Source organism: Dipodomys merriami, unplaced genomic scaffold (genome assembly GCF_024711535.1).
Source record: "Dipodomys merriami isolate MVZ:Mamm:240054 unplaced genomic scaffold, mDipMer1.0.p SCAF_4, whole genome shotgun sequence".
Classification (NCBI taxonomy): Eukaryota; Metazoa; Chordata; class Mammalia; order Rodentia; family Heteromyidae; genus Dipodomys; species Dipodomys merriami.
In genome coordinates this window covers 8,592,501-8,605,000 of record NW_027205603.1, presented here as the reverse complement: position 1 = coordinate 8,605,000, position 12,500 = coordinate 8,592,501, and the positions used below count along the sequence as shown (strand labels likewise).

At 33.6% G+C, this 12,500-nt stretch overlaps 1 protein-coding gene across 1 annotated transcript in view; it reads right to left on the bottom strand.

The window, feature by feature from the left end:
* Malrd1 (MAM and LDL receptor class A domain containing 1) overlaps positions 1-12,500 on the bottom strand; it is a 470,497-nt gene that overhangs the window by 379,556 nt on the left and 78,441 nt on the right. Inside the window, exon 13 of the mRNA XM_069991735.1 lies at positions 4,880-5,050. Coding sequence (XP_069847836.1) covers positions 4,880-5,050 — 171 coding nt within the window. The remainder of the gene's footprint in view (positions 1-4,879; positions 5,051-12,500) is intronic.

Genomic DNA, 12,500 nt, shown 5'->3' with positions numbered 1-12,500 from the left:
CTGTAGGACACCCTGAGTATAAGTCAAAGAATTGCTTAATTCTTCAGATTCATTAGATAAGCATTTATTGACTAGAATATGTGGTATTCTCAAAGAAAAGCTAAAGATATTTTAGAGGTACTCTCTATGCCTTTGGAAGGAGATGAAGTAGAACTATAAGACAAAACCTTATTGAGAACTTCATACACAATGAAATTCTATTCTTCCATCAAAAAGAATGATATTGTACCATTCACAAGGAAATGGAAAGACTTGAAAAAAATCATATTAAGTAAGCCAGACCCAAAGAAACATAGGCTGAATGTTTTCTCTCATTTGTTGGAACTAGAATGTGCCTATAAATCTACAAGTAAACACACTGGATATTAAAAGCAAAAAATATATATATATATCTGGACATGATAAATTATACAGGTCTCTAGACATTCACACAGTGAGACCAAAGGAGGATAATCTTAGAGGAGAATCACAAAGGCTCAATAGCCATGTGCATAGGATCATATAAAATGGCATTTATCAAAATGAACTACAAGAAACGGAACCAAGAGGATTTTTTTCCCTTTGTTGCTGTTTTGTTTTCTGTACCTTTTGCCTTGTTTGTAAGTTTATTTGTTTTGGAGAGAGTAAGGAGTAGCACAGAAATAGATTGTATTTACATAAGACACATGTTGCTGCACACAGGGAGACATGGACTGCAATGTTTACAATGGTTTTGACAGCAAATGACTAGAAACATATAAATAAATGGTGATGCACACATACCTATTGAAACTTTTGTTTATGTGCTAATATGGAAAGATCTTAATCATGCATTTTTGAGTTAAAAAGTAAGTTTCAAGAAAAAAATTCAACTGTGATACTACTTAGGTTGAACTTGGGTGAACAAATGCAGCAATGGTAGTCACTAGACACTAGGCTGAAAATGAACTATACAAGGAAAAAACTGGGAGAAATCAAGAGAAGGGGCGACACTTCAAAAAGAAATGTACTGTTTACCTGATTTAAGTAACTATAACCCCGCTGTACATCATCTTTACAGCAACAATTTAAAACAAGTAAAATTAAAAACTCTTAAGATGTGGTTGCTTCATTTTGCCTAAGGGGAAATGCAAGGCTCTTTTATTCATATCGAAATGATTTTAAATAACTTATTCACTGTTTTCAAAAAAATTAAAATGGTATTAGACCATCTCTACTTCTGCTTGCTTATTTCCATAATAAAATTTAAGACTATATAATGTAAGAGGATAATTCTACCATTAATTAAAATCATCCAAATCTTAAATGGAAGATGCTTATATTTTTTTCTTACAAATAGATAGTTCTAAATAATTAACATCACGTAATCCCAACATGATCTTGGCTATTCTTCTTTTAATTGTTTGTTTGAACTAAGCTAATATTTTGAATCATAACCACAGACAGTTCCTTTTTCAAACTATTGAGTCCTGGTAGCTCCATTAATCACTGAGTATCAATAGCTACTATGAGAAAGCTTGTTTACAAGAAGTATTTCATATGGACAGAGTCAAAACTTCATTTTATAATATCTCATTTAATTTTTATATTAAATGTAAATATATTGCCCTAAGAAAAACTACTTTTCAAGATCTTTCTTATTTTGTTTTATTCAATAACGTTGCATAAAATATCCACAGCAAATTATTTTCTTGCTTTGACAAATTAAGACTCATCTTGTTTACAATTAAGTGGCTGATTTCTAATCTGCCTAAGAGCTTTCCCAGAAATATACTCTCCTGGCAAATTTACATATCTTGTAAAGCAACAACACAAATAAGAATACATGTTAATACAGAAGAAAATAGAAATATGGTAAAAAGAAAAAAATGAAATAGTGCTTTTGAAGAATGATATGAATATCAAGAATAAGAGCAATTGCCAGCTTTTATTTAGCACTTACTGTTGCAGGATGCATTCACCTGTTTTAATCTTCATTTTAAAGTGAAAGAAATTTAGAGAATAGAAGTAATTGGCTGAAAGTTACATCTCTAGAAAAAAAACAAATGTAACTTGAGCTATTGTTGATCATACTAATTAGGCTTGATACATCCCCATAATTTATAAAGACATAACTGATCCCTACCAGATGTTGCTTACCAGAGCTACCTGCAAAACAAGCTATAACAAAGCCCTAGATAAACAAGACTGAAGATACAGCAACTTTACAGAAACTAGACCAACTTTGACTTTTGTATTGTAAATCTTCTCCACTGAATTTTCAAATAGTGTCAGAAAATTGTTATTGATATTTATCATTGATGCTGATAAAGCATGAATAGTATACCATTGTGGAAAATTTCACAAATGAACCATTTTAACATGAATTCAGATACAATTATATGTAAGTGGAAACTGGCAGAAAATAGACCAATTTGGAATCAATGGGTAGCATTCAGAAAATCAATTATAGGTACTAACACTGAGGACAAAAGGAGAAAAAAAATCACAAAATTAAAAGAATACAGTTATGAGAAAAGCTGAGCACACAAGTTTGACATGAGCAGAGGAAGTTCAAACAGAATGGATAATAACATTAATTATTTGACTTAAATTCTTCAATAACACCCTGATGATGAAAAAATATTGCAATGTTGTTAATCTTCTTATTGAATAAACCATAGCTAATCCTTTGCCAGCAGGAATGATGACATCTTACTAACTAGTAAGATTTTCAAAGAAACTAAAAGCAATTTGTACTCTGTAATGGTCTCCAATCAACATTAAATGGACAACACTGACTGAATTTCATGGCCAAATGGAAATACAGGTGGCCACATAGTCAGCTGTCTTTCTTTGTTCCAGTATTTAGATTGTACTGGATTAATGTATATAAATATATTTAGAGCTTAGTTACAATGAACTGATAGCCAGATCATGCTTAAGGTCACCTTTTTTTTTTTTTTTTTTTTTTGTCAGTTGTGGGGCCTGAGCTCTGGGCCTGGGCGCTGTCACTCAGCTCTTCAGCTCAAGGCTAGTGCTCTACCACTTGAGCCATAGCACCATTTTTGGCTTTTTTTTACTTATGTGATGCTAAGGAATCGAACCCAAGGCCTCATGCATGAGACGCAAGCACTGTACCACTAAGCCAATTCCCAGCCTGTGAAGCTGCATCTTTATAAGCAAGCAAACATTAACATTATAACTAAACAAAATGTTAATATGTGTGTAAATATATACTCATTTATGTATTTACTATTGGCTGGAAATAGTTAAATATCTGCATTTATGTATTAACAGAATTTTTATATTATCTCTGTGTATATATCTACATGCAAACACATGCATGTTCTGTGTATCTATTTCGCTTTTGGATTCCTGTAAGAATGTTAACAAAAGTGCACAATTCCTTATCTAAAGTCTTTAGGTAGTTCAGAGTTGAGAATGTTAATGGAAAAGTAGTAGTGTTTATTGCATGATACCTGCAGGGAGATGCAGGAGAGAAAACTCATAGGAATTAATTTTCTATTCCTACTATTTCTTTTTATTTATTTATTTATTTATTTATTTGGTGGTCATGGGGCTTGAACTCTGGGCCTGGGTGCTGTCCCTCAGCTCTTCAGCTCAAGGTGAGCACTCTACCAGTTGAACTACAGTGCCACTTCTGGTTTTCTGAGTGGTTTATTGGAGATAAGAGTCCCATGCACTTTCCTGCCAGGGCTGGCTTTGAACCATGATCCTAAGATCTCAGCCTCCAGAGTAGCTAGGATTACAGGCATGAGCCAACAACACGCATCTCCTCCTACTTCTTTATAGAGCTGAAGTGAGAGTGTTGTTACTTATCCCTTACTCTTCCCAATAGTAAGAATAGCATTCAACTGGTTATATTTGAAGAATGTGCTAGGCATTCTCAACTCATCCCCTTTTTCCATTCCAAGTTTCCTACTGGGATCTTACAGGTAGATGTGCATTCTATCCTTTCTCTATAATGAAACAAAAGATTGCCATATAGCGAGAGACCTATATTTCTCCAACAGAGTCAGCTGCTATCTGGGAAAAGCTATTTATAATGAGGCCAAATATTATTTTGAATATATAACTATAGATCACAAAGGCATCTAAATCTCTAACATTCTTTCTCTGTTTATTTATACATTTATCTCAATTCAGAAATGAGGACAAGATCAGATGTGCTGTTCACCAAGAACTTTAAGCCCCAACAGTCAGTCCACATGGACAGAAGAGAGAAAAGCACAGGATTAGGCTCCTTATAATCAAACACTTGACCTTGAACTCAGGATCCAGAGCTCATCTATACAACCATCTGTAACTGTAATCTCTTCAATACTCAGACTTCCCTTAAATACTGCTATTTTATCATAACTGTAGATCACACAGCTTATGACAGAGTAATAATTGGAACAATCATTTAATAATCTATTGTTTTCTTCTCTTATTTACCAAGACAGTCACAACAAAGATGAATTAAAAATTCCTCATGCTAATGAATAGAAGAATATGATACAATAGGATTAAAATGTAAATATGATCAAACTCAGATTTTTTTCATTCATCATAGTATATTATGGTCTCTTGCAGAAAAAATAACTTCTCTTGGGAAAAAAATCATTAAAATGATTCTTCTGTCTGTCATCTTACTTAATGCTTATCTTCATTATTTTCCTACTTTTCATACCCAAGTCAAAATAGCCTCTCTGCTCATCCCTAATTATTAATAATGAATAAATGATTTAGATGTTATTTATTGTATGAAAAGATTACCATCTACCTATACATATTATGTAGCAGAAGATATCTCTCTATATATTATATGTTATATATTTATATCAATATATATTATATATTATATTATACAGAGAGGTATCTTTTGCTAAGTCGTATTAATATTTTACATGTTTACCTGAAACGGCAGAGATTCTCCACCTTCTATACAGAGATCAATTTTTGCTTGACTCCAGTCAGATTCAGAGACTCCTATGACTTCCCCTTGCTTTTGCAAATTGCCATCTAGTGATGTTCTTGTGAAAACAGAGAGATATGCATGCTCAGACAAATGATACCAAAACTGCACCTATTGGAAGAAGGTTTTGAATGATGAAAACATTCAATTTCTCTCTCTACATCTCTTTTACATTTTCTGTCATGTAAAATATGAATCACAACTTTGCAGGTACATTAATGCTCTTAGTTCTTCCATCCTCCAAGTACCCAATACAGAAAATGCTAATATTTCCTTTGTCTTCATATTTCTTTCTTACATATGGGTCAAGGCAGTAATGAAAAGCATCATTGTTAACACATGCCAAAATAGTGTCTATATAAGCCAGACAGTTGGGGACAGGTATTTGTCCACTTAGTTGTGGACAGTACCACTCTGATTCCAATGACATTTCCTAAGATCCTTCTCTCCAGCCTTTCACAAACCTAGGATGTCTGTGTTATGGTTCAACATTTCAAAGTTAGGTAAAGCTAAATATATTGGCAATATATACTACTTTGCTACATTAAAAATAAAAGCAAGAAAAGGTGTTCCTGAAAACTTTGTTTTCTCAGAAAAAGAACATTTATAATCAATATTATTGATTAGTATCAAATAACTTAGGGATTCATAAGATAGTATTCATCTATAATTTAAGCCAAGTAAGAAAATATTCTTGGGAGGCTAGGAAGTCTGTCATTTTACTTCCCACTTATCCTTAATGATGGTATAATCTAAACATTTCATGGCTTAACCATATAATGAAAAGACTATAAAAAGAGGATTATTTCTGGTGCTGTCAGCAGTAGCCCAACATGAAATTCAGCACTCATGTATTCTACCAATAGTTACCCAACATGTACTAAGTTGTTGGTTCTACCCGAAGTAAAAATTAATTCCTTCAATGGCAACAAAACCTCAACAAAACAAAACTCAAATACACCTAACCTGTTCTTACTTTTTATTTTCATGTAGAGAATCCCAAGGACATAAGGAAAAAATATAAAGAATAGCCCAGTGCTGGTGGCTCACACCTGTAATCCTAGCTACTCAGCAGGCTGTGATCTGAAGATCGCAGTTCAAAGACAGCCCAGGCAGGAAAATCCGTGAGACTCTTATCTCCAAATAACCACCAGAAAACTGGAAGTGGTGCTGTGGCTTAAGTGGTAGAGCGCTCAACTTGAGCTAAAGAGCTTAGGGACAGCACCAAGGTACATAGTTCAAGTCCCATGACCAACAACAACAACAACAACAAAGTTTCAGTTTAAAGACATCATCAATGCTCCAATTTGGTATATAGGTTTTTTTTTTTAATAATGTATACACAATTACCATCATTTGATCCAAAAAGTTACTTTACATCACCTATTTTATTTCATATTTTGTTACTTTCTTACCTAAATTCAGGCCTTGACAGGTAAACTAGAATTGCAAATTTGAATAGAAATGTTTAACTAAGCACCATAGTAAAAGAAGATTCATGTTTTCTGACTGCGATTAAATTTTAGATCCCTTCTGTAAGTTTCATCAGGTTCTCAGCTTGTAAATATGCAAAGTGAAGCATATAGTTGTACTAGAGATGTGCATACCCCACCAGAATTTCAAGCTGTCAAGCTGTCACTCAACACCTTGCCAGTGTGAAGTTATTATAATAGTACACTAAGCATAAATGCCAAAGGGATTCACATCTAATATAAGAGCTTAGAACTTTACACTTAATTTACACATTTAGCAGACTTTGCATTATAGAGACTTAAATTTATTACTAGAGACCAAGAAACCCTCCTTAGTATTTCAAATTTAGAATCATTAAAGATGAAGTTATTGAATAAATATTTGCACAACCATGATTTCAGATAAGCATTCATGAGGTATACGGCCTCTGTCACTGTCAGGTAAGATACTAATGATAGTATACTAAATCATAATAATCTAAAAATTGTGAGGCATTTTGTAAATTCTATAGAATCTAATACTATAATTTGTATATAATGAATGTCAGTATTTAGTGTCTGTAAAGCAAGCAAAAGAGCTAGAGAGTGGGGGAGCTAGAGAGAAAAAGAGAGCTAAGTAGTGAGAGATTGAATGTGATTCATGTATGAAATGTGTAATGCTTTAGGTATTGTTACAAACTTAGAATCTCTGGTGGGGTGGGGGACGGGGAGATAGGGGAAGAGGAAAAAAAAGAGGAACACTCAATGTAATGAATGTAATGGAAAAGGCATAAAAATAATGTAGCTATTTAAATATATGAAACTGAACAGCTAAGTTTATCAGTTAGATTGATCACAGTCTAAGTGCCCAATAGCTATATTTAGCTATTGATCACAGAAAAATAGAAAAATACCTGCTATGAACCTCTAATTAACACAAACTATCAAATCTCCACCTAATAATTGTTAAAGGAAATAATTTTCTTTTCTTTTATTCCGTTTTTTAAAATAAGTTTTTTATTGTGAAAATACTGTACAAAGGGGTTCAATCACATGGGCAAGGTAAATGAGTCTATTTCTTATCAAGCATTGTTGCCTCTTCCTTTGTTTTTCCCTTCCCTCCCATCTCCACAATTACATTTGGAAATAATTTTCTTGATTCATTTAAAGTAGTTTGATTAATGTAAAAGACCAAATTTTATCTACAATTTTAATTAATTAATGTATTCAAGATATAGTATCTGTTTCAAACTAAATCATTATATTCAATAAATTTTATGTAATTAGTAAGTTCCAAATAAGAGCAGGGGAAAAATCAGACAAGAGCTTAAGGCTAGCCCTGAGTTCAAGCCCAGATCCTGATCAAAAGAAAAAAGAGGGCTAATTTTATTCCCTGTTACTGTGCCATAGTTTCGGATCAGTAACTTGGGAGTGGAGCTCATGGGGTTCTTTAACTACAAGATCATGTCATCTGCGAAAAAGGAGAGTTTTACTTCATCTTTTCTATTTGGATCCCCTTTATGTTTGCATCTTGACTTACTGCTCTAGCTAGGCATTCTAATACTAAATTGAAGAGAAGTGGAGAGAGTGAACAACCTTGTCTCCTTCCTGAATTTAGAGGAAACAGGTTTAGCTTTTCGCTATTAAGTATAATGTTGGCTGTAGGTCTGTCATACACAGCCTTTATTATATTGAGGAATGTTCCATGGATTCCTAGTTTTCCCAGAACTTTCATCATAAAGGGCTATTGGATCTTGTCGAGTGCTTTTTCTGCATCTATTGAGATAATCATGAGGTTCTTATCCTTGCTCTTGTTGATGTAATGAATTATATTAATTGATTTGCATAGATTGAACCAGCTTTGCATCCCTAAGATGAATCCTTTTTTAATCTTTGTTGCTGTTGTTTTTAATGTATTTATAACATACTATGTGATTTTTTTTGTTTCTTTCATATGTTCTTCCCCCATGGTAGAACCCCTGTTGTCACTGTATTTGATTCTGGTGCCCTGCATTTGCATATACATTTTTCTAATTTGAGGAGGGGAAGGAAAATAACAAAATGCTGAAACAAGGATATAGGCTGACCCATTGTAACAATAAAATGTACAAGACACTATGTTAAAAACGATCTTTACAACTTCTCAAGGTGGGGAAGGGAGGAGTTGGTGAGGTGGGGAGGGAAGGGATGGCTGGGGAAAAACAAAGGAGGGTGTAACAGTGCTCAAGAGGAAATGTACTTATTACCTTAGTTATGTAACCCCTCAGTACAGTATCATTGCAATAAAATATGTAATAAAAAAAGAAAAAATGGAAGAAGAATAAAGAGTAGCAGTAGGCAGACAGGGAAAGGAAGCAGAGGGAAGGGAAGAAAAAGGAAAAAGAGAAGAGGAAGAAGACAACTTAGAATAATAATAGACAAATAAAATTAAAAATAAGCTGAGAAAAAAGAAACCCCAGTTAAGATATCTGGAATTCATAAAAAGCTATGGGAGAAAAAGGCTATTTCGGGAAAAGATGTAATTGAACATAAACAAACAAATGCACACACATGCATATATATGTACATGCATACTTGCCTACACATGCACATACATGCATGCTCACATGTATGCACTTCACCTTTAGTAACTTTTATGAGTCCTACTCATAATTATGATTATGCCTGGTTATTCTTTCTCCAGACAAGCTTAAGAAGAAAAACATCTTCACCAATGAAACAGGATGATTTGCTCATTAGAACTGATGACACAAAATGGAGACAGCTTCTTCTCAACCTTCCCCCCATCCAACTGTGATTCCCTCTAGAACTCATCAAATAATCCAACATCTAGTCCTAGATTAAATGGTATATAACTGAACCATTCCCAGCCATACCCCATAATTCCTTCTTTAAATTTTTTGAGATTTATTTTCATTACAATTAATGTAGAAGATAGATATTGAAAGTGTAAAACACATCAAAACTCAATAGATGAGAAGTGGATTTTGATATGAGTTTAATATCTTACGTGTGTGTGTGTGTGTGTGTGTGTGTGTGTGTGTGTGTGTGTGTGTGTGTGTGTGTATGCCAGTTCTAGGGCATGGGTACTACCCCTGAGTTTTATTGCACACAGTTAGTGCTCTAACCACTTGAGCCACAGCTTTACTTTTAGTTTTTTGGTGGTTAATTGGAAATAAAAGTCTCATAGTCTTTGCAGCCTAAGCTGGCTTTGAACTGCAATCCTCAGATCTCAGCCTCCTGAATACCTAGGATTACATGTTTGGAACACTGGTGCAAAGGATTATTCTACTTTTTTTGTTTTCTTTTTTACTTTCTTAAATCTGAAGGAGATGTGTCCCTCTTTTTATAAATACTTAGGAGATTTATACTCAAACCCATCTCTTTCTTCAATTATCTTAGTCATGACTTTGTCATTCACATTAGGAAAAAAAGTTTTTTAATTACTTGCAATTGAAGGAATATTAAAATAAGAGCAAGCCACGCAGTGGAGGCTCATATTTGTAATCCTAGCTACTCAGGAGGCTGAGATTTGAGGATTGCAGTTCAAAGCCAGCTTAGGCAGCAAAATCTCTGAGACTCTTACCTCCAATTAACAATCAGAAAAATGGAAGTAGCACTGTGGCTCAAAAGTGGTAGAATGCTAGACTTGAGCAAAATAGCTCAGAGTCAACACCGGACCCTGAGCTCAAGCCCTATGACAAACAACAACAGCAACAAAGAGCTAAACAAGTTGGAGAATTAAAAACAAATGTCTATCCTAAAACTGAAAACTAGTATTTCACATTATCATTAATCTTACACTTAATTTAAAACAATCTGAAAAGTTAAATATTGGATTATTAGTAGTTACTCAAATATGAAGAGTCCAAAAATATTAATACCCACATTAATCTCCTTCATATTTCATAGTTAATTGTTAACCGGAACTGCATTTCAAATTCAGTAATAAATGGTAGCTTCTGGTGTCCATGTGTTCTGTCCTTTCTATCTCCTATTTCAAGAAAAATGCCCATTTCCACCAATGGGTGAAATAACTTTTGAAGTGTCTAAAAAAGTCCACATCTTAAAAATGAGTTATGGGAACAATTGTGCATACGGATGCCATGTGTTAGCTCTATGTAGAGTACAAAGTAATTTGGGCAAAATGACACCAAAATTGAGCCGCTAAGAAAAAAAGACTCAAAAGAAATCCCACGATCCTTTAAAGTCCTTTCAAAAAATATTCTTAACTTTCTTATCCTGATATGATTGTGTAGGAAGAAAAAAAATCACATAATTTCATAAGATGAAGGCTTTAATCATATCAAAGTATCCAACTTAGATTATCTCTTTCCCTTATCATTTTATAATGAAGAACATTTGTTCCATGAAAACAGCTATTAGTAATATGTTCCAAATTCTCCAATTACCCAAGAAGATAAGAATTTGGTTTGTTTGCTTTTCTTTGTAACTTTCATGAAAGAAAGTACATGTTACCCACAGACTTATCAAAAGTTACATTATATTCAGAAAAATCCTTTGAGGGAGGACATTATCTCTGTGTATTTCTCACTATAAATAGCCTGTCACAGTCTACTATCCTTCCTACACTGGAAAGTATTACCATGCAATCCAAATATCCCTGTGATTCAAAAAGTACTGAAAACCAAGGAAAAATAAAGCAAATACCTCTTCCAGTGGTCTCCAGTAGCTCCTTCTAGCATTCAATTTTCAAAAAAAGGAAAACCATTTAGCCAGTATGAGAAGACTCCAGAAGAACTCCTTGGTTCTAAAGTGTCTACACTAGATAGGATGATTTCCAGTTCTGTCTCTGTCCTTTTTCTTGGACACAGCATCATGTCATTCTGATTTATGACTGAACAATCCACCACTGTGGATATTTTCTTCATCTATTCATTTGTTATTGGATACCTAGGCTGATTGTACAACTTAACTATTGCTAATATCACTGTAATAAATAAAAATAACCCACACTTGGAACTCAAAGACTTGCATGTTTACATTCATTTGTAGAATCTAGGTCTAGAATAATAAAAATAATAATAATAGTGGTAATCAAGTATAAAAATGACACTGTTGGTGGGGTGTTGCGTGCAGAGAAAGGAAAAACGGAGAGGCTACTAGGTTATGAAGGGGATCAAAGTACATATGTATGGAAATAGCATAAAGAAAACTCTTCCAGGGTGGGGAGGGGGGTTAAGGGGATAGGGAGGGAGATGAGAAGGGGAAACAAAGGAGGAGGCAACAATGCTTAATAAGAAAGGTACTCATTATCTTGCCCATGTAATTGTAACCCCTCTATATGGTATTTTCACAATAAAGCTATGAATACTGTAAAAAAAAAAAAAAAAGAAAGAAAAGAAAACTCGTCCAAAATTAAGGGGAGGAAGGAGAAAGAAGGAAGCTTAAGGGAATATAATACAGTGAAAACATTTTCTAAAATATATTATACATATTTATGAAATTTTCACATGAAAGCCCTTATACTATGAAGAAATCCTGATTTTTTAAGTAAGGATTAAATTCAATTAAATGATGTGTATAGCAATTAAATAAAATGCTAACAAGATATAATACATCTTTTATTATTGGTTTTGTTGGAAAAATGATCATTTTCTCTGTTCTCTTGATTAAAAATATTATCTAAAAAATAAAGTGTCACTGTCCATACAATTCTTTCCTTGGGAGCTGCTCACCACAGACTACACACTGAAGAAAAAATAAAACAAAAGTGATCTCAATTGGAATTGGTGATCAATTGCAACTCAATTTCAATGGCCACAGTACAAGCAAGTTTACAAAGATGGGAAATAGATATGATCTTCAAAAAGAACATGTACACATACTTTTTGAGCATTCATTGAAGCACAGAAGAAAGTAATGAACTTGCCAAACACACAAGAAGGAGGCAGCATTAACACATCTTATTTTCTTGCATCCGATGTCTTTAAAGCATCTAATTCAGTGTATGACCTTGACTTAAAGCTCAGTGAGCTCAAAAATAAATTTTTTAAACACTAGTAACCACTTTTGGGGTTCCTTTAAAAAAAATCTTTATCTTGGGCTAGGAAGGTGGCTCAGTGGTAGAGTGCTTGCCTTGCATGCAT